General features: G+C 36.1%; 2 protein-coding genes across 7 annotated transcripts in view; one reads left to right on the forward strand and one right to left on the reverse strand.

The window, feature by feature from the left end:
* LOC127504613 (synaptonemal complex protein 2-like) overlaps nucleotides 1–1,264 on the forward strand; it is a 30,271-nt gene extending 29,007 nt beyond the window's left edge. For all 3 annotated transcript variants that reach the window (XM_051879429.1, XM_051879431.1, XM_051879430.1), the window contains exons 41-42: nucleotides 575–631; nucleotides 722–1,264. In XM_051879429.1, the coding sequence (XP_051735389.1) occupies nucleotides 575–631; nucleotides 722–793 (129 nt within the window). In that variant the 3' untranslated portion in view covers nucleotides 794–1,264. The remainder of the gene's footprint in view (nucleotides 1–574; nucleotides 632–721) is intronic.
* Nucleotides 1–23,451, reverse strand: part of phactr3a (phosphatase and actin regulator 3a) — a 56,375-nt gene that overhangs the window by 1,435 nt on the left and 31,489 nt on the right. The window contains exons 3-12 of one of the 4 annotated variants that reach the window (XR_007927408.1): nucleotides 22,906–23,061; nucleotides 19,829–20,041; nucleotides 19,531–19,750; nucleotides 19,251–19,393; nucleotides 17,299–17,452; nucleotides 10,134–10,189; nucleotides 9,574–9,635; nucleotides 6,994–7,134; nucleotides 3,767–3,843; nucleotides 3,103–3,475 (exon numbers count right to left, since the gene is read on the reverse strand). Coding sequence is in view for 3 of the 4 variants with exons in the window: in XM_051879434.1 (XP_051735394.1) it covers nucleotides 3,460–3,475; nucleotides 3,767–3,843; nucleotides 6,994–7,134; nucleotides 9,574–9,635; nucleotides 10,134–10,189; nucleotides 17,299–17,452; nucleotides 19,251–19,393; nucleotides 19,531–19,750; nucleotides 19,829–20,041; nucleotides 22,906–23,061 (1,238 nt within the window). In the remaining variant the exon portion in view is untranslated. Of the gene's footprint in view, nucleotides 1–2,056; nucleotides 3,476–3,766; nucleotides 3,844–6,993; nucleotides 7,135–9,573; nucleotides 9,636–10,133; nucleotides 10,190–17,298; nucleotides 17,453–19,250; nucleotides 19,394–19,530; nucleotides 19,751–19,828; nucleotides 20,042–22,905; nucleotides 23,062–23,451 lie in introns of those variants that run through there. The other 3 variants (XM_051879434.1, XM_051879435.1, XM_051879433.1) reach the window with 3 other exon arrangements.

The following is a 23,451-nucleotide window of genomic DNA, read 5'->3' on the forward strand; positions in this document are numbered from 1 at the left end:
TCTCCGCAAGAGACGTTCTGTGTAATCACACAGATAAAAACAGCGCTCTGTCAGCAGGTATTCAGCAGATTTCTGATTTGTCAATTAATATTAATGCAGTTGTTATAAATAATAAGATTCAACTGGGATTAAGCTAGACTGAAGTAGATTTTTTTTTTTTTTTTTTTTTTTAATTCATTACCTGTTTGTTTACCTGATCAAAGATTATATTTAAAAAATACACTTTTGTGACAGTGTACTATGTTTTTTTTTTTTTTTTTTGCACTCTTTCAGACTATTGATGTAGAAGTGTGTATTGTTTTGTATGCAAGGAGGAAGTAAAATTGCAGAAATTACAGTATTTCAAAAAGTGTTAAATAAAACAGTTTGTTCAGTTAATTGTCAAAAACAGAAATAAACCAATAAATAAATATTGGTTCTGTATATTGGTTATCAGGCACATAAACATGCAAATAGGTATTGGTTATTAAAAAAATCATTATTGGTCGATCTCTAGTTAGAACAGTTCAGGTCATTTTAAGCATTGATTGTCTAGAATAGAAACTTTTTTGAAACAAGTTTGCTTCTGTTGCAGGTGTCTATGATGAAGAAAAACATGAAGTCAGTTCAGGAGCGTTTCTTCAAAGAAATGGTGAGAAAGAGCCCAAGTGGGACAGATATTTAATACTTAAATTCACATAAATTTCTTCAGGACTGAATTCAGTTTTTCTTGTGTTTGTAGCAAGAAGAAGATTTGACGAGTGTGCGCAGAGGACTACAGTCCTTGTTCTTCCCAGATGCATCCAGGTTCTAACCTGAGAAAAAAATACACTTTTTTGAAATAAGCTATTCTTAATATATGTTTGTTTGCTTTAATGTTATTAATGTTATGTTCTTTTAAAATAATACTACTCAAAAGCTTGGATATTTATACTTTATGCCGTTTATTCTGGTCTCCTTGAAAAAAAATGGTTGGCTGTACATGGTTTTTGCGCACGTATTTGCTTGTGATTTTTAATATGAATAATGAATAGTTGTGAAAAGCCTCTCTAAAAGTAAGTAAATGTTATAGGTAATGTAAGAACTAATGCATTTATTTGTAACATCGCACCTCATAATAATCACCTTCAGATTTATGTGCACAGAAATTAAAAAGTGGATGCTGGATTCTGAAACCATCTTAAGTTAACATTTAAGCATTCTTTAGCAAGGACTGAATAAGCAAACCTCATGGGTTCAATTTATGGGAGATGTTGAAAAATAAAGACTGACAACGTTACTGAAAGTTTTTTTTGTTGTTGTTTTCTTTACATGCAGTTTTCTTTTTTTATTTAGTGTCCTAGTGACCATTTGCTTCTAGTTTCATGGCTTAGATTTCCTGCAATGTTATCATATATATATATATATATATATATATATTTCTGTGCGTGTGTCTGCGTATAGACTCACTGGCCACTTTATTATGTACGCCTCGCTGGTACTGTGTTGGACCCCCTTTTGCCTTCAGAACTGCCTTAATTTGTGGAATAGATTCAACAAGGTGCTGGAAACATTCCTTAAAGATTTTGGTCCATATTAACATGATAGCATAAGTTGCTGCAGATTTGTCAGCTACACATCCATGATGCAAATCTCTCATTCCACCACATCCCAAAGCTGCTCTATTGGCTTGAGATCTGGTGACTGTGGAGGTCATTGAGTATAGTGAATTCATTGTCATGTTCAAGAAACCAGTTTGAAATGATTTGAGCTTTGTGACATGGTGTGTTTCCTGCTGAAGTATCCATCAGAAGATGGTTCACTGTTGTCATAAAGGGATGGACATGGTCAGCAACAATACTCAGGTAGGCTGTGGTGTTTAAACAATGCTCATTTGGTACTAAGTGGTCCAAAGTGTGCCATGAAAATATCCCCCACACCATTAGCAGCCTGAACCGTTGATGCAAGGCAGGATGGATCCATGCTTTCATGTTGTTTATGCCAAATTCTGACCCTACCATCTGAATGTCGAAGCAGAAATCGAGACATTTTTCCAATCTTCTATATTCCAATTTTGGTGAGTGGGTGCAAATTGTGGCCTCAGTTTTCTGTTCTTAGCTGCCAGGAGTGGCACCAGTCTGTCTTATGTAGCCCATGTGTTTCAAGGTTCGACGTGTTGTGTGTTCAGAGATGTTCTTCTGTAGACCTTGGTTGTAACAAGTGCTTATTTGAGCTACTGTTGCCTTTCTATCAGCTGAACCAGTCTGGCCATTCTCTGACTTTTGGCATCAACAAGGCATTTTCACCCACAGAACTTCCACTCACTGGATATTTTCTATTTTTTTGGACCATTCTCTGTAAACCCTAGAGATGGTTGTGCATGAAAATCCCAGTAGATCAGCAGTTTCTGAAACTCTCAGACCAGCCCATTTGGCACCAACAATCATGCCACATTAAATAAGTCACTTAAATCACCTTTCTTCCCCATTCTTTTGCTCAGTTTGAACTTCAGCAGATCATCTTGACCTGCTGCAATGCATTGAGTTGCTGCCATGTGATTGGCTGATTAGATATTTGCATTAATGAGCAATTGAACAGGTGTACCTAATAAAGTGACTGAGCATATATGTGCATTCAATACCATTTAAAAGCTTGGGGTTAGTAAGATTTTTTTTTTTTTTTTTTTTTTTTTTAACATGAAGGATCATGTGACACTGAAAACTGGAGTAACGATGCTGAAGATTCAGCTCTGTCACAGAAATAAATTTACAAATCTATACAAATAGAAATCAGTAATTTTAAATAGTAATATTTCACAATAAAACTGTTTTTACTGTATTTTCGATCAAATAAATTCCGTCATGATGAGCACAAGAGTCAAAAATATTAAAATCTTAACAACCCCAAACTTTTGAACTGTTGTGTATATATTCAGACTTAAAAACAACACAGGGGTATTTCCAAAATTGTATTTTGAAGACAAGTAGTGCTTACAAAGTTGTTTTTTTTTTTTCTGTTTTTTTTTCAAGTGATCACATGAACAACCCTGTTCAAACTGACTCTGTACAGTAAATATGAAATTCATTTATAGCAGGCTTATTAACCCTCAAGATTTTTTTCTTTCTTTTTTTTTTTTTTTTTAACTTATTTTTCGAGTGGAGCTGGTTACATGTACACAAACATTTACCCAGAACTGATTCATCTTTCCTTAGCAGTCATTGAAATGTAGTCCAGCTTAAAAACATCAAAAAGTCCTCTGCCGCTCCACTCCGTCAGCCTCAGGTTAAATGTATCCGCAGATGTTCTTCAGGTTTGTCCCTGTGGCCGCCCGTGGTGGAGACGCGGCCTCCAGCGCTAACCACCCCCAAACACCACTCGGCCCGGGGCGCTGGAAGAATAAGGGAATCCCATGGACGAAGCCACAGCTCTGGAAGAGGCACCTCCAGGATTTTAACATGAATGCCACTTTCAGCATTTTCTTCACAGAAGAAAACCCCCTCTTTAGGGCCTGTGAAACCTGATTGAGAGGAGAGAAATCAACAAAGGTGCCTTTCACAGTCACAACCATATGATTGGACAAGACTTGATTATAGTGTTGCATCAATCAGTTATTTTTAGTAAGATCATACATGAGAGCTCTAATGGCCACTAATGTCATCAGCATGTAGAGAAGAACCTTTTATCCAGTTATATCAAGGTGACACAGTCATAATTTCACATATATGTGTCCTAGTCATTTTTGACCGGGCATTTTGTTTGTCTAAAAATAGTTTGGGCACATCTGTGAGAGGTTTACACACATACTGACCTCGTTAAGTGCTTGCTTGAAGCATGGACCTCCATTTCAGTGCTTTTGAACTCATTCAACTCTTTGCGGATGGCCGCCTGTGGAGTCGCAAATAATAGCAAAGACTTTAGATATACAAAGACAGTGCACTCATATTACTACGAATGCACGAAAGTGCAACGCGCAGTATGGCGGAATAAGTCCCATTTTGAAGCAAAAAAAAAAAAAAAAATCCATAATCAAAGTAATCCATACGGCTCCAGAGGATTAATAAAGCGATGCATTTTTGTAAGGAAAATATCCATATTTAAAACTATAAATTCAAATAACTAGCTTCCGCCAGATGATCAAAGGCATACTGTGCAAGTCGACTTGCGGCAAATGAGTAACCCGTGACGCGATGTATGACGCAAGATGTAGGAGTAGCGTAAGCTTAGACACCTCTCGCGGTTTTAGACTTCTAATTCATGACCGGTGTCATTACATAATGCGTCAGGTCAGAGGTCACTCTTCTGCCGCAAATCAATGCGTATGGCCATCTGCCGGAAGCTAATTATTTTAGTTAATAAAGTTTTAAATATGGATATTTTTCTTAAACACTTCAGAAGGCCTTTATTAACCCCCTGGAGTCATATGGATTACTTTTATTATGGAAGGATGCTTCTTTTTTTTTTTTCTTAAAACGCAGCCCCCTATTCACTGTCATTATAAAGCTCGGAGGAGCCAAGATATTTTTAAATAATCTCTGATTGTGTTCGCCTGAAAGAAGATCCTTTACACCTAGAATATCTTAAGGGTGAGTAAATCATGGGATAATTTTCATTTTTGGGTGGTTTAAGTAGAGGTTTAGGGGTTTGAGAGTGGTAACATGAAGAAAATATATTTAGTCAATGTTATTGTGACGAGCAGGGCGGGCGAGAACTGTGAGGGAACGGCGCGAGGCCGGTGACGCGAGTGATAATGAGCGTCAGCTGCACATTGCACCGGTCTTGAGTCTCTCACGGAGGAGCTCCGGAAACATAAAAGGGGAGCGACGACAGTGAAGGACGAGAGAGGACCAGGCCTGGACTTTACTTTATGTTTTATTATGTTTGTGTGGTCGTGAGGGTCTGCCGGCATTACTTTCGTTTTGTATTTGTTTATTTTATATATTAAAGTTGTGTTTACCGTGCGCCGGTTCCTGCCTCCTTCTTCCCGTATCTATGAACAACCTTACAGTTATCCACATTTTATTACACAGCTTTGTGGAATACTTGATTCTGATTGGTCAATGGCGCCATCCAGTGGTATGTTATTCCCCAATAACAACTGCTGAAAACAGTTAACACAGGCTCATCCGGGTTACTGAAGTCTGCAGCGCTATATGCTTGCTAGGAACGTTTTTTCCTCGTGGAAGTTTTGCCTTTGGTGAGCTAATAAAATATTAAAAAGCAGTCAAATTTTGTGTAATTATTTAATTATGTCATCCGGTATCGCGGACTCGCTCTCTCGTTTCATACAAATGCAGCTGCTGCCATTTTGCGACTATTATTTTGATCACTGTAATGGATTAAGATAACAAACAGGTACGATTTTAAATCAGTTTAATCTCAGATCAATATCTTATCCCCATAATTATTTATGTGGTGAAATGCTGTGTAATATGCTGTATGACCGTATGTACTGTATGTACCGTATCTCTTAAATGTGTTTCTGTCTAGTTTGAACTTGCAGTGCGAGCAACTGCTCTCTCCGCAGAAACGGACTCAGATCGACTCAGATCAATATTTCATGTCTAATTATTTACTTATGTGGCAAGTAGCCGCGTAATAAACGGGATAATGTACATCCATCCGGTTGTTATGTCAGAATAAACCCCTTCAGGCTGATACAAGAGCCCTCCGCCAGTCGGGGTTTATTCTGAGATAACAACCAGCTGGATGTACATTATCCCTTACATATTTCATCTGCAACAACATTGTGAACTTTTGTAATGATATGTTTGGTCATTAACTTTTGAATGCATCAATATGCAAATTACAAACACATGAGGAGAGTTCACCGCATGAAAGACCCACGACTGGCAGATCAACGTGCTACTACATTTCTCTCCTAAATGGTAGTAAATTAAATTAAATTGAATGTGCAGGATTTTAACTGTGATAAGATGATTGACGGCAGTTTAAACGGCGATGCAGGATGCACGTAACTAAGTGACAGAGCATCCATTAAAGACGCAATTATGATGAAATATGTCCCAAAGCTTGCATACTTTTCAGCTACACACTCAAAAGTATGTATACTTTTTCTTCACAAAAACAGTACATACTTTTAGTATAAGTAGGCGAATTGGGACACAGCATGAGTGTTCTGAGACACCTCCTTATGACTGTATGCACATTGGCTTGTCTAGCTTGAAAAATGTGTTGTTTTTTTGTCATGATTTGAGTGTTTAGAAACAAAATTTATGAGACAGTTGTTGTCAGATTTCATTGGTGATTTCAAATATGAAATGTATCTGTAAGCTTGGTGAACAGCTTTGGAGAATTTGATGTTTCTCCATTCAAAGAGATATGAGCTGCACTTGCATGACTGAAATACTGCCCGAGAGTCGTTTCAAAGATGGCCGCTGACTGAAATGACTTAAAAGAGTCAAAACAGCGGCAGGAATTCCTCCGGTACACACACAAATGAAGATCTGCTGCAAGGAGCTGTACCAAACTGTAATGGGCAACGTAGCCCCTTAGAAGAGAAGAACCAGGTATGCTTAAGCATTCTGTCCTTTTTAGGGTCGCATCTTGTGACATCACACTGTGTTTTTGGTTCGATTAGATGCCTTTGGTCCAAGTTGCGTTCATATTTCAGTCAAACTGCACTAGAGTTTGTTTGAAAGCAGACAAGGACCCCCTGAAATGGTGGGTCTCGATCCGCTTGTTTGGTGAGCACCAAGATTCAGATAGCAGCGTTCACACGTATTCAAATGAACTGCACTAACAGAGCAATTAAGCCAGTTTGTTTTGATCAAACCTGCCAAGTGTGAACACACCCTTAAACGCATCCTCAAGTAAAAAGTGCATGCATTCATGTTGACAAGCTTTTTCAGTTCAAGATTGCTTTTTATCCACTTAACAAATATATTGAGTAAAAGCCTCAAGAGAATCACTAAGAATAATAATAATAAAAATTTCCCTCTGTGCTGTCTTATTGAATTGAAGACTAACCGAAAGATCACTGTAAAGATTTGCTGACATCAGCTGTTTGTCCCGTACCTTGTCAGCAGCAGACAGTCTTGTCCAGGGTTTGTCAGCTCTCCTGTCATAATCCTGGGCTTTGGCCACCTCCACATAGTCACTGAAGCGGATGAGAATCTTTCTTTCTCTTAGTTCATCAACTGTTGGCCTCTGGTTGAGCTACGAGAAGAAAAACAATGATGTTAATGGGGCTGCATACAAGTTACGAGACACATGTTGCAAGCAACACTGCAGTAAAACAAAACAAAAACAGACATTCTGACACAGAACGCACATTTCAAAGCATTTCAAAGTTTTTCTGAGAAACATATTTGAACTTAGCATGTTTCTTAAATCTAAGCAAATATGCTTTAATACAGTCAAAAAATGACATACAGCACCTTTAATCAAATGTAAATAACAAGTCATTAATTGCACACTGGGAAGAAAATTAGCCAATAAAACTAAATTATTTCAAAATAATATTTTTCTGTTATCATTGCTAACTTTTAATAATAAAAACATAAATGTGTAATTAATTGCAAACTAGAAAAAATAAGGCAAAAAAAAAAAAAAACTGATTCTAAAATATAATAATAAATGTTTAATTATTTCAATTTAATTCTTTAAATGTTAATATTACTCTATATTTCATGTCATGTCATAATTTTTGGGTAAATTGATATTTTTTTTTTTTAACCATAAAATAATGTATGCAAAATCCCTTTGTTAAAAATACTATTGTGGTTTAGTAGGAAGTTTTGAAACATCTTAGAGAGTTTCCACAATTATCACAGTTTGCCCCTATTTGGGGAAATACTTCTTTTACACCAGGAACACTGGTTTTAAAATGTGGGCATTAAAAGGTTTGAATGAGGTGGTAGATTTATTCAGCAATAAAACTATGCTCAGTTTTCAGGATTTAAGACAAAAATTTGATTTACCTAAAACTTTTTTTTTTTTTATAAATATCTTCAAATTAGGAATTTTTATTAATAAGGCACAGCATCACTCTCTTGCCTTACCGGATCTGTCCCCTTTAGAAAAAATTACTTTAAACCACCTTAATTGTGGTAAACAAATTTCCGTGTTTTATAGACTAATCTCCACTAACTGCAGGGAAAATACAAACAAGCGTTTGGCTTGGTGCCAAGACATAAATAAGAATATAACAGAGGATGAATGGCAGAGTATCTGCCTAAAGGCCCAGACCCAGACAATTAATATGAGGTTTAAACTTCTACAATACAAATGGATTATGAGAGTATACATAACTCCAGAATTACTACATAATTTGATCCCAACATTCCCGATCAATGTATAAAATGCAACCTGGTAGGAACATTATATCATTGCTTATGGAAGTATCCTCAACTTGAAAATGTTTTTGGGAAAAGGTTTTAGACCTTTTTATCACTGGTTTTGAAACAAAATGTTCCTAAATTTCATAAACTTTGTATACTAAATATTTTCCCTGTAACTTGCACTTTATCCAGTTCTGGTAAGAAAATGTTGATTTCCTGTTTATTAGAAGCAAAACTCACAGTAGCATGTCATTGGAAAAAAACAGAAAGCCCTAATTTTAAACAATGGTTACAGGAATTTTTTAATTGTTTGGCTTTGGAAAAACTCATATATATTGTTAAAGGAAAACCTGAAAAGTTTTTCAAAGTATGGAATCCTTTTATGGAATTTTTGAAGGAAACCGATCCTAACAGTCTGTTTTCTGTGTAACCTGGTTTAATATGCATCACGTGTTATGATATTAATGTACCATTGTATTTAATTTTTTTTTAATTATTATTATTTATTTATTTTGTGTGTGTGTGGTAATGTTTCAAAATCAATAAAGACTGTTGAAAAAAAATAAATAATGAAGGCAAGCCATAATGATTCATTTGTGTATTAATTATCAATATATTAATCAAATGTTTTATTTTGAAACATTTATGAATTAAAAGTGTATTAATCAAATGTAAATGTGTTATTAATAGGACACTGGAAAAAAATAGGTAAAAAAATACTATGATTCCAAAATATAAGAATATTAATAATGATAATAATTATCGTTGATGTAGTTGTTGTTATCATCATCATTTACTTATAATAATTACAAGAACAATACTGTGTAATTAACTGCATACTGGGAAAAAAACAAAACAAAAAAAACATGATTCCAAAATATAACAACAACAACAATAGGAAATTATATAATATAATAATTATTACAGGTTTTTGAATTCTTTCTTTCTTTTTTTTCTTTTCTTTTTTTTTAAACACATTGTAGACACGCAGTTAACCATCTCAGTATTTGAGGTCCTGCTCCATGGTCTGAATGCTTATATAGATGTTCTCTCAATCTGATACATGGAAGTAACTCTTTTTTTTATTACACAAAATTGCTTTACCCTTTTGAAAACCACTGCTTGTCCCTTAATGTTGAATCTCCATTCAGCATTAGACAGTGTTTTATAATGTCTTATTGCAAGTAGTAATAGTAGTAGCAGTCAACATAATTTTACAGACCAGCAGCTTCCTTACATTCAGTGACCATGATTTATACAAATAAATCAAGAAAATAAAGCATGTAAGTGAAACGAAACTGAACAGAGTGTTTACCTTTCTGTTCAGTCTCTGTTTGATCTCTCTTCTTTCCTCTTGCTCCGTCTGATCGTTCCTCTCTGAAAGAGCAGAAGAAAGACTCAATGAGGGTGATCTAATATGCTGTCACTTGACATGCTGCATTTTATCTGTCAGACAGATTACAGTACTCCATTTGATATGAAACTCTGTAGTGATTTTGTGTGCGGTACAAAGCAATGGAAGACAATCACATTAGGCTACTTTATGACAAACTCAAAAAGCATTATAACTGATTTAACCTTTCATTTAATTAATTAAAAAAAACAACAAAAAAAAACATTTAATTTAATTCATAATTTCTGATTAAGGATATGTCTAAGATATGTAATGGGACTGTATTAATTAATTTTCACTCAGTAATTTACTTGGGCATATATAGGCTATATATGTAACAAATATAAATATGAATACAAGTAGCAGCAATAGAGATATTCTTAATGTGCAATATCATAAACAGTATTCATTAATTGTATTATGATAATTATTAATTTTTCAATCCATTATTTCTATTTTGTTGCTTATCGCGTAATACTCACGTTTTAAAATATTTCTGCTCTCGAGCTCTTCAACGGCCGGCCGTTGACTGAGTCTCCTGCGGAAAAAGACCAGAATATGGTTTTGAACCATACTGTCCCGTGCTAAAGCAGCTCAATGAGATCCAGAGGTGAGGGAGATTCTGAAGGGAAGCTCAAAGTCTCTCCGTCCTTTGTGTTCAGCCTGACAGTTATTGCTCCTCATCTGGATGCACAAACACCGGGTTTTTGAGACCCTTTGCTAAATAAACACTAACTATTAAGATGCGGTGCTGACGAGACTTAAATTAGTAAGAAAGTGCAGTCGGAGAGAGAACTCGTGCTCCTTGTTTGTTGTGGTTTGTGTGCGGGCGCGCGCTCTTTTGAACAGGCTGGCGCGTGCTGAGGTAGCGCTCCTCGCGCGCTCTTTGTCGTGCGCTCTATCTCTCCACTCGCCTTTGTAGTAGTGCAGTAATTAGGTTAAGTGCATTTTTTTTTATCGTTTTGAGAATTTAAAATTTGAGTATAGGCTAATATGCTGGCAAATAGCATGTAGAAAGCATCAAAGCAACTAGGTCATGTAGTAAGTCTCCATCATATGTCTATATATATATATATATATATATATATGGGAAATTCAGAAATCATAGTGTGTGTTTTATTTGATCACATTTCACAATTACATAAGTGGAATTTTTAAATAATTTTAGGTAATTTCTCTTCTTTGGTTTAAGCGGATGTTGTCACGTGATACGCATTAAATTCTGACATGAGAAAATGACGAATACATATTCCAGGTGTTTCTTTATTTTCTTCTTTCCCTGAATAAAACGTTTCATTTGGGATATTATTTTAATTGGTAATCAATTTACACTTTCCCCCCTGTGTCCCCAGTCTTATTTTCCATCCTCTTAATCTATTTAACATCCCTAATAAAAGCCAGGTGATGACATCACCTCCAGGAAGCGGGAAGATGCAAAGCAATGATGAGTGAAACTGAGAATACTGTGATGTTTTGTCTTATTAGTTGCTTTGTTGCACTAAAACATTTCATCCTGTTTAGTAACAATTGTATAAATCATCAATATTTCAAATCATATTTCTAAGAGTCTGCTATACTCTTTTAAAGAAATATTTCCTTAAATTACAAACGTAACAGTTGAAAATTACTGTACGACATGGAATGACTCAACTTTGTTATGATTGCTGTTATGAAAAATGAAAATTCTGTAATCATTTTCTCACCCTGAAGTTGTTCCGAACCTGTATGAATTTAGTTATTCTGTTGAAAACCAAAGAAGTTTTTTTGATGAATGTCCATAACACAACAATTGATGGACCCCATTGACTCCCATAGCATTTTTTCCCATACTATGGAAGTCAATGAAGCCCATCAACTGTTTGGTTACCCATATTCTTCAAAATATCTTCTTTTATGTTCAGTAGAAGAAAGAAATTCAAACAGGTTTGGAATAACTTGAGCATGAGAAAATAAGGACAGAATTTTCTTTTTTGGGTGAACTATCCCTTTAAATGTGGAATAAAACTGCATGTTGTCCCATGGAAATTGCTTTCAAACACACTATTATTATGAAATTCTTTGCTATGCCAAAATCTATGGTGAGATCTGATTAATTTAGGCCTTTTACAGCATTATATTGCATTTCAGCCATTGTAACACTGCTGTCACTCATATCCGCTGAGTAAGGCGGGATTCCAGCAGATGTGGCCCCGTTAATATTTCATGAACTGAAATGGAGACCTACTCCCAAAGCTCCCTTAGAAGCTGCCAGGATATTATTGACCTGTATCACGAGTTGCCTAGCAACAGTAGCTTCCCCGTGAATTTTGAAACAAAGAAATCTGCCTGTGCAACACTGGAAGCTTGTGGCATTGGTCTGCATTATACACAGCTCATTAATCAGACCGGTTTAATTAACAGATGGATGGAAGTGTACTTTATCCTAACATATTTCCATCAGTTAGGAGAAGCTGCTCTACAGTAGACTACCGTCGTGTTTGGTATTCACTACAGTGTAGAGATGGAGGAGGGGAACATGCACTAACATCCATTATTCACCAGTCTGAGCTCTAAAAATAGCTCCAGCCGTGTCTTTCTTCTGTGGTGGAGTTGAGCACGGCAAGCCAAAGATAGGAAGGTCATGACATGCTGCTGCGGCAAAGTGTCATTGTGTGTTTAGCTCAGACTTCAGGCTGTCCTGCAGGTGCATTGACCGTCACACTTCACTGCTGGCCTAGTTAGTGGATGGTACTCATTTATGCTGACTATCACTGTCGAACCTAAACATGAAATTAAAATTGACCCTATGTACTACCATAATAGTCTACATGTTCCTGGTCATATGTGAACGATTCATCAGTGCATGTTAATAATAATAATAAAAAAGTCTTTACAAGTTTTAAACATAAAGTAAAAACATGCTCCACCTCTGAAACAACTTTCCTTTTCAGTTGACCTGACCTGACCCGATCCTTCTCATTTTTCCTGCTTCCATTCCTTGCTTTTCAAAATACAGTCAATTCCAAAATGCCTAAAAATAAAGTCATGCACTTTAAAAGGAGTACTTGTCACAGAATTAAGGGTTAGTTCACCCGAAAATGAAAATTCTGTCATGAAATCCGATGGCTCAGTGAGGCCTCCATTGACAGCAAGATAATTAACTCTTTCAATGCCCAGAAAGCTACTAAAGACATGTTTAAAACAGTTCATGTGACTACAGTGGTTCAACCTTAATGTTATGAAGCGACGAGAATACTTTTTGTGCACCAAAAAAACAAATAACGACTTTATTCAACAGTATCTAGTGATAGGCGATTTCAAAACACTGCTTCATGAAGCTTCGAAGCTTTACAAATCTTTTGTTTCAAATCAGTGGTTCAGAGCGTGTATCAAACTGCCAAAGTCATGTGATTTCAGTAAACGAGGCTTCGTTACGTCATAAGTGTTACGAAACATTTAGAAATTTCAATGGTTCACCACTGGGGGGGCATGACTTTGGCAGTTTGATACACGCTCCGAACCACTGATTCAAAACAAAAGATTCGTAAAGCTTCGAAGCTTCATTAAATAAGTGTTTTAAAATCGCCCATCACTAGATATTGTTAAATAAAGTCATTATTTTGTTTTTTTTTTTGGCACACAAAAAGTATTCTCGTCACTTTATAACATTAAGGTTGAACCACTGTAGTCACATGAACTGTTTTAAATAGTAGCTTAATAGCTTTCTGGGCATTGAAAGTGTTAATTATCTTGCTGTCTATGGACGAGTCATATACCTCTCAGATTTCATCAAAAATATCTTTTTATAATTATAATAATTATAATAATATTATAATTTGTGTTCCAAAGATGAATGAAGGTCTTACGGGTGTAGAACGACATGAGGATGAGTAATAAATGACAGAAATTTTCATTTTTGGGTGAACTAACCCTTTAAACCCTAATCCTAACCCTATACAGTAAGTACGTGTAGTTAATCAATATTACTCAGTACTTAATTGTATAATTACACTGTAACAAGGACACCTTGAAATGAAGTGTAACCAAAACATGTAGGCTATTTAAATATGTGTAATTACACATTTATAATGACAAAGTTTAAAACTTTAAATGTAATATTGAATGACACACTACATGCTTTAGCATGTTAGTCAGCACATCAAAATAATTGTACTTCTTTAAAGCACAACAAAAGATTATTAAAACATAATCTTTTCAAATTTAAAGTAAAACTTATAATTTGACATTACGGAAAAGTGCACATTTTAAAAGTGTACTTACGTGTGTTAAGAAACATGAAAATGAACTCTTTTTATTTCATTAATATTGGATTATTCGAAAAGTTGGATGGCAGAAAACTTTCTTCAGTTAAATGATTCGAAGACTGAAGTGTTAGTTTTTGGATGTCCGGATTCAGTCAATATCCTCTCAAAAACTTTGGGTCCTATAAATAACACTGTACCTACGCAAGAAATTTGGGAGTTATTTTTGACCCAGCACTTAAGTTTGACAAACAAATAAACTCAGTTGTCAAACCAGCATTTTTCCAGCTCAGGATGATTGCCAAAATTAAACCTTTTCTTTCTTTCATGGACTTAGAAACCGTTATCCACACATTCATTTTATCAAGACTGGATTACTGCAATTCACTATATTTGGGGGTCACTTAATTGTGTTTGTCTCGCCTGCAGCTGGTCCAAAATGCTGCGGCCAGATTTTTAACAGGGACAAGGAAGAGGGAACATATTTCACCTGTTTTGGCTAGTTTGCACTGGCTCCTCATTGAGTATAGAATCCAGTTCAAGGTATTATTGTTTGTCTATAAGTCCCTGAATGGCTTGGCTCCAAACTACTTATCAGATCTTTTCTCCTACCATCAAACCAATAGGCCTTTAAGGTCATCAAACACAATGTTGCTGTCAGTACCCAAAACACGCTGAAAGCTTAAAGGGGATCGTGCATTTTCGGTGGCAGCGCCCCAGTTGTGGAATAACTTGCCTTTTAGCTTGAGATTGGCCACTTCAGTACAGGTTTTTAAATCTCTACTTAAGACACATCTTTTTAAAAAGGCTTATGGACTGGAGTAACTACTGTATTCAGTTTTATTTTTGTGTGAATTTAGCATTGTATACTATTTGTGATTGTTTTATTTTATTGCTAATAGCATAATTTTATTCCTCTGTGCAGCACTTTGGTCGACTCTGTCGTTATTAAATGTACTATATAAATAAATTAAACTGAAACTGAATATTATATTATCTGCAAGTACAGTTTATATATATATATATATATATATATATATACTTTTAAGATTTGAAGTACACTACAAGTGTTTATGTTGAGCAATCAATACAGCTTTAATATCAATATACTGTATGAATTCTGTGTTATGTAATTTCATCAGCATTATTATTACTGGGGAAAACCAAGAAGGCATTTTAAGCTTTGCTAAATTTAACCAGACTTCCCACTACAAAATGTAACAACTGACAAAGAGTACGAGACACACTGAACCCTATGATTTCAATTAGAAGATCTAACAGTCCCTTGCTTTCAGGGAAAGTATCTGACAAGCAGCTAAAACTTCAAGGTTATACACGTGACTCCAAAATCTTCAAAAGCACAACAAATATTTGAAGAGTTCAGATGCAAAAGCCTCTAAGTGCCGTCTGAAATTTTCTTCTAAAATGAACATTTTTTTCAAGCTTGTATGTTTAGGTTCAGTAATTTCACTTTAATGGCAATTAATAGGTCCCTTTCATTGCCATTAAAGTTAAATAACTTAACATAAACATACAAGCTTGATAAAAATGTTCATTTTAGGAGAAAATTTCAGACGGCACTTAGAGGCTTTTGCATCTGAACTCTTCATTTGTTGGTTTATCAAGTCTGTGCGTACAGATAATCTACGGTTTGTTAAGCATCCAGTACTATTAAATATTTAGAAGTCATTTAATTCAGTGTAAATGTGCATCATGTGCATGAATCTGTAGAATGTGTTGCTGAAGTTAATCTAATGTAAACACCCGCATCAGCACAGTGCCTGTTTTCTACTCACATCCTTATCTGAATCACATCTTTGTTACAAACCACTCATGGTTCTCACATTACATAACTTAGGATGGTGACTTACATCACTGCTTATGACATTTTATGTCACTGCGGCCTAAACAAACTCTCTCAAAGCCTAAATTAACCTGGACATAATGGCTGCTTCTTCTAAGAATCCACAGAAGGCTGATTTCAATGGTGAAAAATACCACAGCTGATTACATAAGACTTTACCTGACAAGATCTGTAATTGCATGAGGCACTGCAGCCCATCCTCAGCTCATTTTTTTTCCCAGCACTTAAAGATCAGATATTACACACTACGTTGCTTCTATCAGAAGGCTGAAGAAGCAGATGTCAACATGTTCGCTTAGGTTCTAACCTCTGAGGGTATGTTTACACAACAATGTACTTAAAACGGAAGATTTTTCCTTTGTGTTTTTTTGTGTACAGACGACAAACGTTGTCAAAACCCCAATTTCCCCATTCAAACGGATCAGCAAAAATGATTAAAAACGCTGTATTACTCATGCCAGGCCAGTAGTTGGCGATGTCACTTTGTAAAGAAACACTCCGCGCCTATAAAACGAATACACATGCGCATGACGTCACCGTTTTCACAAATTCACGTTTTTGTAGTTTACATTAAGATGATAACAGTATCGTTTTTCAAAAACTTGCACTTTGAAACCCATTTTCAAAATTTTGCGTTTTCAAAAAGCCCCAAAATGCCATTGTAGTGTAAATTAACAGCCAAAACGCATAAAAAGTTTTCTTTTTTTTAGCTGAAAGCGGTGTTGTGTAAATGGCCCCTAAGATTTAAAATGCCATATTTAAAATGTAAAAATTGCATTAAACAAAACAAAACAAACAGCAAAGCAAAACACAACACATCAAAGAAAAGAAAAGCAAAACAAGCGTAGAACAAAACAAAACAGAACATAAAACACAAAACAAAACACATCAATGCAAAACACAACACAACACAGCAAAACAAAACCAAACAAAAAACATTTTAGCAGCCTGTTGAAGTTTCTCTAATTCTTTTATCATTACACGAAGTGTGAGCAATGCACCGTGTACTGAATTGAACTTCTGAACTCAAAGGCAGGTGTTCATATATAATCAAATATAACCAAATGAAAGCTGTAGTGGATTTATTCTCTCAGATTAACTCCAATCCTCAAACTGTAATCCCAGTTTCTGCTATGTACCTTACATCAGATTACAAGTCATTGTACATACTGTATAATAACACTACCTTTGCACGAAATCTGTTTTCATAATCTGTTTCAGTATATCACTTGTCCATATAATCCTTAAGTGCTATCTAAACAGATTTGCTTTCTGTAATGGAGGAGTTTGAGCATACGGTTCCACTCAAGCGCTAAGCTTCCCCCCTGGACTAAGTAATTAATGAATATAAATTAGTAGCTAAATGGATATTAGAATAAAGGTTGACAGTGTATGCAGGTGATAACAGATTTGAATGGCAAAAAAAAAAAAATGTCCCTGAAGATGACATTCTCATGTATTTCCAAAAATATCCTGAAGAGGGCAGTGTAATATTTTATATACTTGCTTATACAGTACAGTCAACATACATGTATGACTTACTTGGCAAGTTTCATTTCGATCTGTTGACGGATCTCCTGTCTCTCCTGGTCACTCCGCGCAGGAAAAATGTTCCTGTCTTCCAGCTCCTGTTTGCTGGGACGATTCCGAAGCTTTACAGCCAGCAGCTCCTTCCTCATCCTCCTTGGCAATGTGCCTGCACATATTTGCCATATCATTTATAACTTAATGACATAACAATCTAAAGTTCTTCCAAGCAGAAATGACTCTGTTGCCACTTGTATTACGCAATACGAAAAAACACAATGATCCAATGACAATATAATGGTAAATATACTGTACTAATTCATGCAATGATTTATTGCAGTATCTTATGTGCAAAAGAATTACAGCATCGGATTAAAGAGGAGCTATTATTCTTTTTTACATTTTCAACTTTTTTCAATGTTGCTGTTTAAGCATGGAAAAGGTCTGCAAAGTTACAAAGCACAAAATCCACACGAAATGAGTGATTCTCTAAATCAGTGAGCCCTGAACTCCCTGACACATCTCTATTGTAGTTTTGAGTTTTCTCCTGGGAACAAACACGTCACATATCCCTCATCTAAATAATTCCCGCCCAAGGCATATGTAAAATAAATGAGGAGAGGCCTGGTTGAGTCGCGTTAATAGTGTGTTAAAACTCGCGGTTATTGGTAAGGGGCGTGACATTTCCCAAACACGCTCAATCACAACACACTGGTCCAGCCGACCAATCAGAGCACATTGTGCTTTTCTGAAGGAGGAGCTTCATAGTAGGGCTGCCCCCTGACTTGTCTAGTCAACTATTAGTCGTTCATTTAAGCCAATTTAATTACCTAAATATATACGGAGGAGAATACTAAACCATAATGAGCGTTTAATATATATAGGCGTCTATTTCACGCTCAAGTGTACGCATAAAGCTTGCCACAAAGCACTGGCAAAAGTAATGATTATGAATGTGTCAGGGAAAAAAATAGCAAGGAGAAATTTTAATTATTTATTAATAAACTAATGTTTTCTGAGTCAGTATCAGCTGCAGAGATGAAGTTGACCAGTAACGCACCTATAGAGAGAAATGCACCTTTCATATGGATTACATAAGCAGAGAGTATTTCTTTTTGATTTGAGCTGGTTTGTTTAAAAGTAGACATTTCAAGCTTTCTATAGATATATTTCTCATGTTTGTGAGGCATGTAGCCTATACGCTGAGTTTCGTTTCATTTTTGTGATGCTCTCTAGTTCAGGGACACTGAGATGGCAGAAAGTGCACCATGTTTGTTTTCTTTATTTTACAAAGGCACAATGTTTTCTTGTCATTAGGAATTTATGCAAATAAAAGTAGACCTATAGTTTCGAATAATGTATTACTCTTATCTGTATGACCAAAAATGACAGAGCATTTCAAGTTGTTTCTGCTGTTATCAGAAAAAATGCAAGTGATCGTGCCGGCGCCTCAATAATACTTAACACAATAATACTTCAGCTTCCACACTCCGCACAAACGCTTGGATAATAGCGCACATTTATCTAGGTTAACATTAGAGCAAGCGACCAAGTAAAGTTGCTACTACTTTCATGTTTCAATTGATAAGCCATATTTGAGGCCGATGAATGATGGGCGAACATTTGGATTTCCTGCCCGACATTTTGTAATTACCACAAGGATCTGCTATTAATGATCCGTCCCTCACGGACTGCGTGACTTCGCCACAAGTTTTTTTTTTTTTTTTCCTTTGACTAACCAACTATTAAAAATTTTGGTTGACTAAGCCTCTTCTAATAGACTAATGATTAGTCAACTATTAGGGGGCAGCCCTACTTCAAAGAACTAAACAGAGCGTTACTGACAGACTGGGAAGACAGGGAAGAGATTGCTGCAATATCAAATATGTAAAAAAAATTCAAGCATGAGAACCTATTCTAAAAGAGCCTAAAAAATGGCCTCTTTAATAGTTATGCAATACACCCACCAGAAATGACAGACTCGTTCCAGCCATCAATGTCATAGATAATTCCTGAAGCGTCAGTGAAGCAGTGGTCTTGTCGAACATTTTCCTTGTTTTCCTCAGCTTCCTTTCTGTTCTCACCATCTCCACTTGGCTCTCGCTCAATGCTAATGTAGAAAAAGAAAGAAGCACACTTTAATGGGATACATTAATAATAATTTTATAGAAAAATACTTCTTAAACCTCCTAAAAACTCATTTTGAAATTAAGCAAATAAAAATAATAATAGTTTTAACATCCTCACCTTTCCTGCCTGAGCTTTGTTGCCAGTGCTCGATGCAGTTCTTCTATTATACAGCTAGGGGGCAGCGGCGGATGTATGCTACCTATATGCGGCGACCCCACAGGATTAGTAAAATGCCCTCTTAAAACCACAGGACTTGGGCCGTCAGGGACTCTAGACAGTTCTTTCTGGAGAAAAGAGTTTGACTGAGGCACTGATGCGACGACGACTTTACCTGGGTCTGTGGAAACAATAAACGCATTAATATACCACAATATTCAATTTGATCTAATTTTCATTACGCAAAAAATTAACACACCTTCCTCCGTGCTTAGCTGAGAAATGAGATTGCTATGACTGTTTGGAGAAGACTGATCCTGTGGTTCATCTTCCTCATCTTCCTCTCCATCTTCTTCATCTTCCTCAACATCTCCATTCTCATTTACAGAGGGAACTGCCTCCTCATCCTCCTCCTCTTCCTCATTTGAATTTGTCTCTTCCATCGTCTCGTTGTCCTGTACAGAATCTACCACTGATAGGAAACATAAAATCATAGTTTAGTTTGTAAATTGCATAGGAATGCAATTTAAAAGATTTCAGAATTAAAATTTCCTGATAATTTACTCACCCCCATGTCATCCAAGATGTTCATGTCTTTCTTTCTTCAGTTGAAAAGAAATTAAGGTTTTTGAGGAAAACATTCCAGGATTTTTCTCCATATAGTGGACTTCAACAGTTACCAATGGGTTGAAGGTCCAAATGTCAGTTTCAGTGCAGCTTCAAAGAGCTCTACACGATCCCAGACGAGGAATACACCACGCTTCAAATTATTATGCAAGTGACATATCAGTAAGATTTCAGTAGAATAAACAATCAGATTTTTGTTTTTCTAAGAAAATGTTAGTTTGTTTATTTATCCATATCTTTTTAGATAACTGGTATCAATCTCAGACAAAATAATTTGCCAGGTCTATGGAAACCCTACTTAGAGGTTGTTCCACATTATTAAGCAAGTCAGAGTTCTCATGCAATATGGGGAGGAAGAAAGATCTTTCTGAAGGTGAAAAGCATGAAATGGTACAATGTTGTACAAAAGGCATGAAAACAACTAATACTGTGTGAAAACTGAATGGAGATTATCGAATTATCATAAGATTTGTGAGTGATTTAGAGCACAGCAGAACTCGGTCAGATAAAGGCTTATTAATGAAAGTTCCTGTCAAAAAAATTAATTGTATTAAAAGGGCAGCTATAAAAAAGCCAGTGTTGAGCAGCAAACAGGTATTTGAAGCTGCTGGTGTCTCTGGAGTCTCAAGAAGCTCTCGATGCAGGCTGGCAGTTGTGCGTAAAGATGCATTTCAGCCACTCCAAACCAAAGCTCACAAAGAGAAACATTTACAGTGGGTTTAGAAATACATGAAGACTCATTTTTAAATAGTTTTATTCACTGACTAATGCCATACTACAATGGATGGTCTAAATAGATGGATTTCTGGTTGGTTGGTGAATGGCCACCGCGTTCCAACAAGACTGCGACGTCAGCAAGGAGCTAGCGGGTGATGATTTGGGCTGGAATATTGGGAAGTGTGATGGAAGGTCCCTTTAGGGTCTCTGAGGGTATTAAAATTACTTTTGCAAGTGTGGAGTTCATAACTGGCCATTTTCAGCTATGGTATAAAAAGGAGGATAGTGCCTTCTGAAATACAATGCACTATGCACTATCCCATGCTGCAAAAAAACACCACAGCAATAAAACTGTTTGAAAATGTATTTCTACACCCACTGTAAATGTTTCTCTTTGTGAGGTTTGGTTAGTGGTGCCTAAAATGCATCTTTACGCACAACTGCCAGCCTGCATGGAGAGCTTCTTGAGACACCAGCAGCTTCAAATACCTGTTTGCTGCTGAACACTGGCTTTTTTTTTTTATAGCTGCCCTTTTAATACAATTAATTTTTTTGAACTTTCATTAATAAGCCTTTATCTGACCGAGTTCTGCTGTGCTCTAAATCACTCACAAAACTTATGATAATTTGATAATCTCTATTCAGTTTTCACACAATATTAGCTGTTTTCATGCCTTTTGCACAACATTGCACCATTTCATGCTTTTCATCTTCAGAAAGATCTTTCTTCCTCCCCATATTGCATGAGAACTGTGACGTGCTTAATAATGTGGAACAACCTCTAAGTAGGGTTTCCATAGACCTGGCAAATTATTTTGTCTGAGATTGATACCAGTTATCTAAAAAGACATGGATTAATAAACAAACAAACATTTTCTTAGAAAAACAAAAATCTGATTGTTTATTGTACTGAAATCTTACTGATATGTCACTTGCATAATAATTTGGAATGCGGTGTAAGGGTCTTCTCTAGTGAAACAATCGGTCATTTTCTAAAAAAAATTAATATTTATATACTTTTTAACCACAAATGCTCGTCTTGCACTGCTCTGTGATGCGCCACGCATTACATAATCACATTAGAAAGGTCACGCCTGTCATAGGCGGAAGTACCGCGGCTACATCTCAATTTCTCCTCCAACTTTAAAATTGTCCGACATCATTGTTTTACCTTTTTTTGTAAAAGCCGTTTGATTTAATCTTTGCACGTTCTCTTTGTAAACACTGGATCGGTACTTCCTCCTACGTCACGAGTGACCTTTCCAACATGATTACTTAATGTGCGGTGCATCGCAGAACAGTGCAAGATGAGCATTTGTGGATAAAAAGTATATCATTTTTAATTTTTTTATAAAATGACAGATCGTTTCACTACATAAGACCCTTATTCCTAGTCTGGGATCGTGTAGAGCCCTTTGAAGCTGCACTGAAACTGACATTTTGACCTTCAACCCGTTGGTAGCCATTGAAGTCCACTATATGGAGAAAAATCCTGGAATGTTTTCCTCAAAAACCTTAAATTCTTTTCGACGAAAGAAAGAAAGACATAAACATTCTTGGATGACATGGGGGTGAGCAAATTATCAGGAAATTTTAAGTGGAGTGAACAATCCTATAAGACTGTTTTCATTGGTCATATTTGTGTGTCAAGGATTCTGGCAAAAAGACAAAAAGTAAAAAGTCTTTTTTAAAAAAATGAATGATGGTTTCCCAACCACTCCCTCTTTCCCTCATTGGTCAGTCAAACAGATAGCCCCGCCCTAAACTCCTACTATTGTCTAAGCAACAGTGGTACAGTGTTATAACTGGTACTACTAGTTTGGATAATACATTATATATATATATATATATATAGGGGCTGTCTGTCTATCTATCTATCTATCTATCTATCTATAGTAAATTAGTAAATTTCTTTGTAATTATTTGTCAAATTTACTAGCAATTTCTTAGTGAAATAAATCCTACACAAGCCTACATATAAAGAGCACTCACTGGTAGGGAGATTGTCTTGCTCTGAGCTGAGGTACTCCATGCTACTGATGCTAAGAATGGGCCCCTGAGAGCCAGGCAGCCGGATATCAGCATCGGAGATGCCCTGAATGGGAGAGCTGGGGTCTGGAGAATGAAGTCCACAGGCCAAGGCCACATCTGCACACAGAAGAACAGTGTTTTCATACTTTTACACTCACAAACACTCATCAACATAAATTACTCAACATATATGTACGCACAAGTTTCATTCACACACCCAGCTCCATCTGTGCCATCTTGTGGCTGACATGATATGGGTAGGTGTTTGTGACTTTGACTTTGAGACTTGGTCATCATTTGTAGATGATATTTGAGATCTCTATGGGGGTGCTATAAGGCATCATGCCCATTCAAACAGATCAGTTCAGAGCCAAGTTAAAGTCTAAAATCCAAAAAATATCATACCTTAAGATTTATGCATCTGAATTGGACAACTTGAAATTGATTGGTGGATTTGAACCTGGGTCCACATTAACACTAAGATGTGTACCTCTTAAGGGTATTTAA

The sequence above is a fragment of the Ctenopharyngodon idella genome, chromosome 22, assembly GCF_019924925.1.
Source record: "Ctenopharyngodon idella isolate HZGC_01 chromosome 22, HZGC01, whole genome shotgun sequence".
NCBI classification, from domain to species: Eukaryota; Metazoa; Chordata; class Actinopteri; order Cypriniformes; family Xenocyprididae; genus Ctenopharyngodon; species Ctenopharyngodon idella.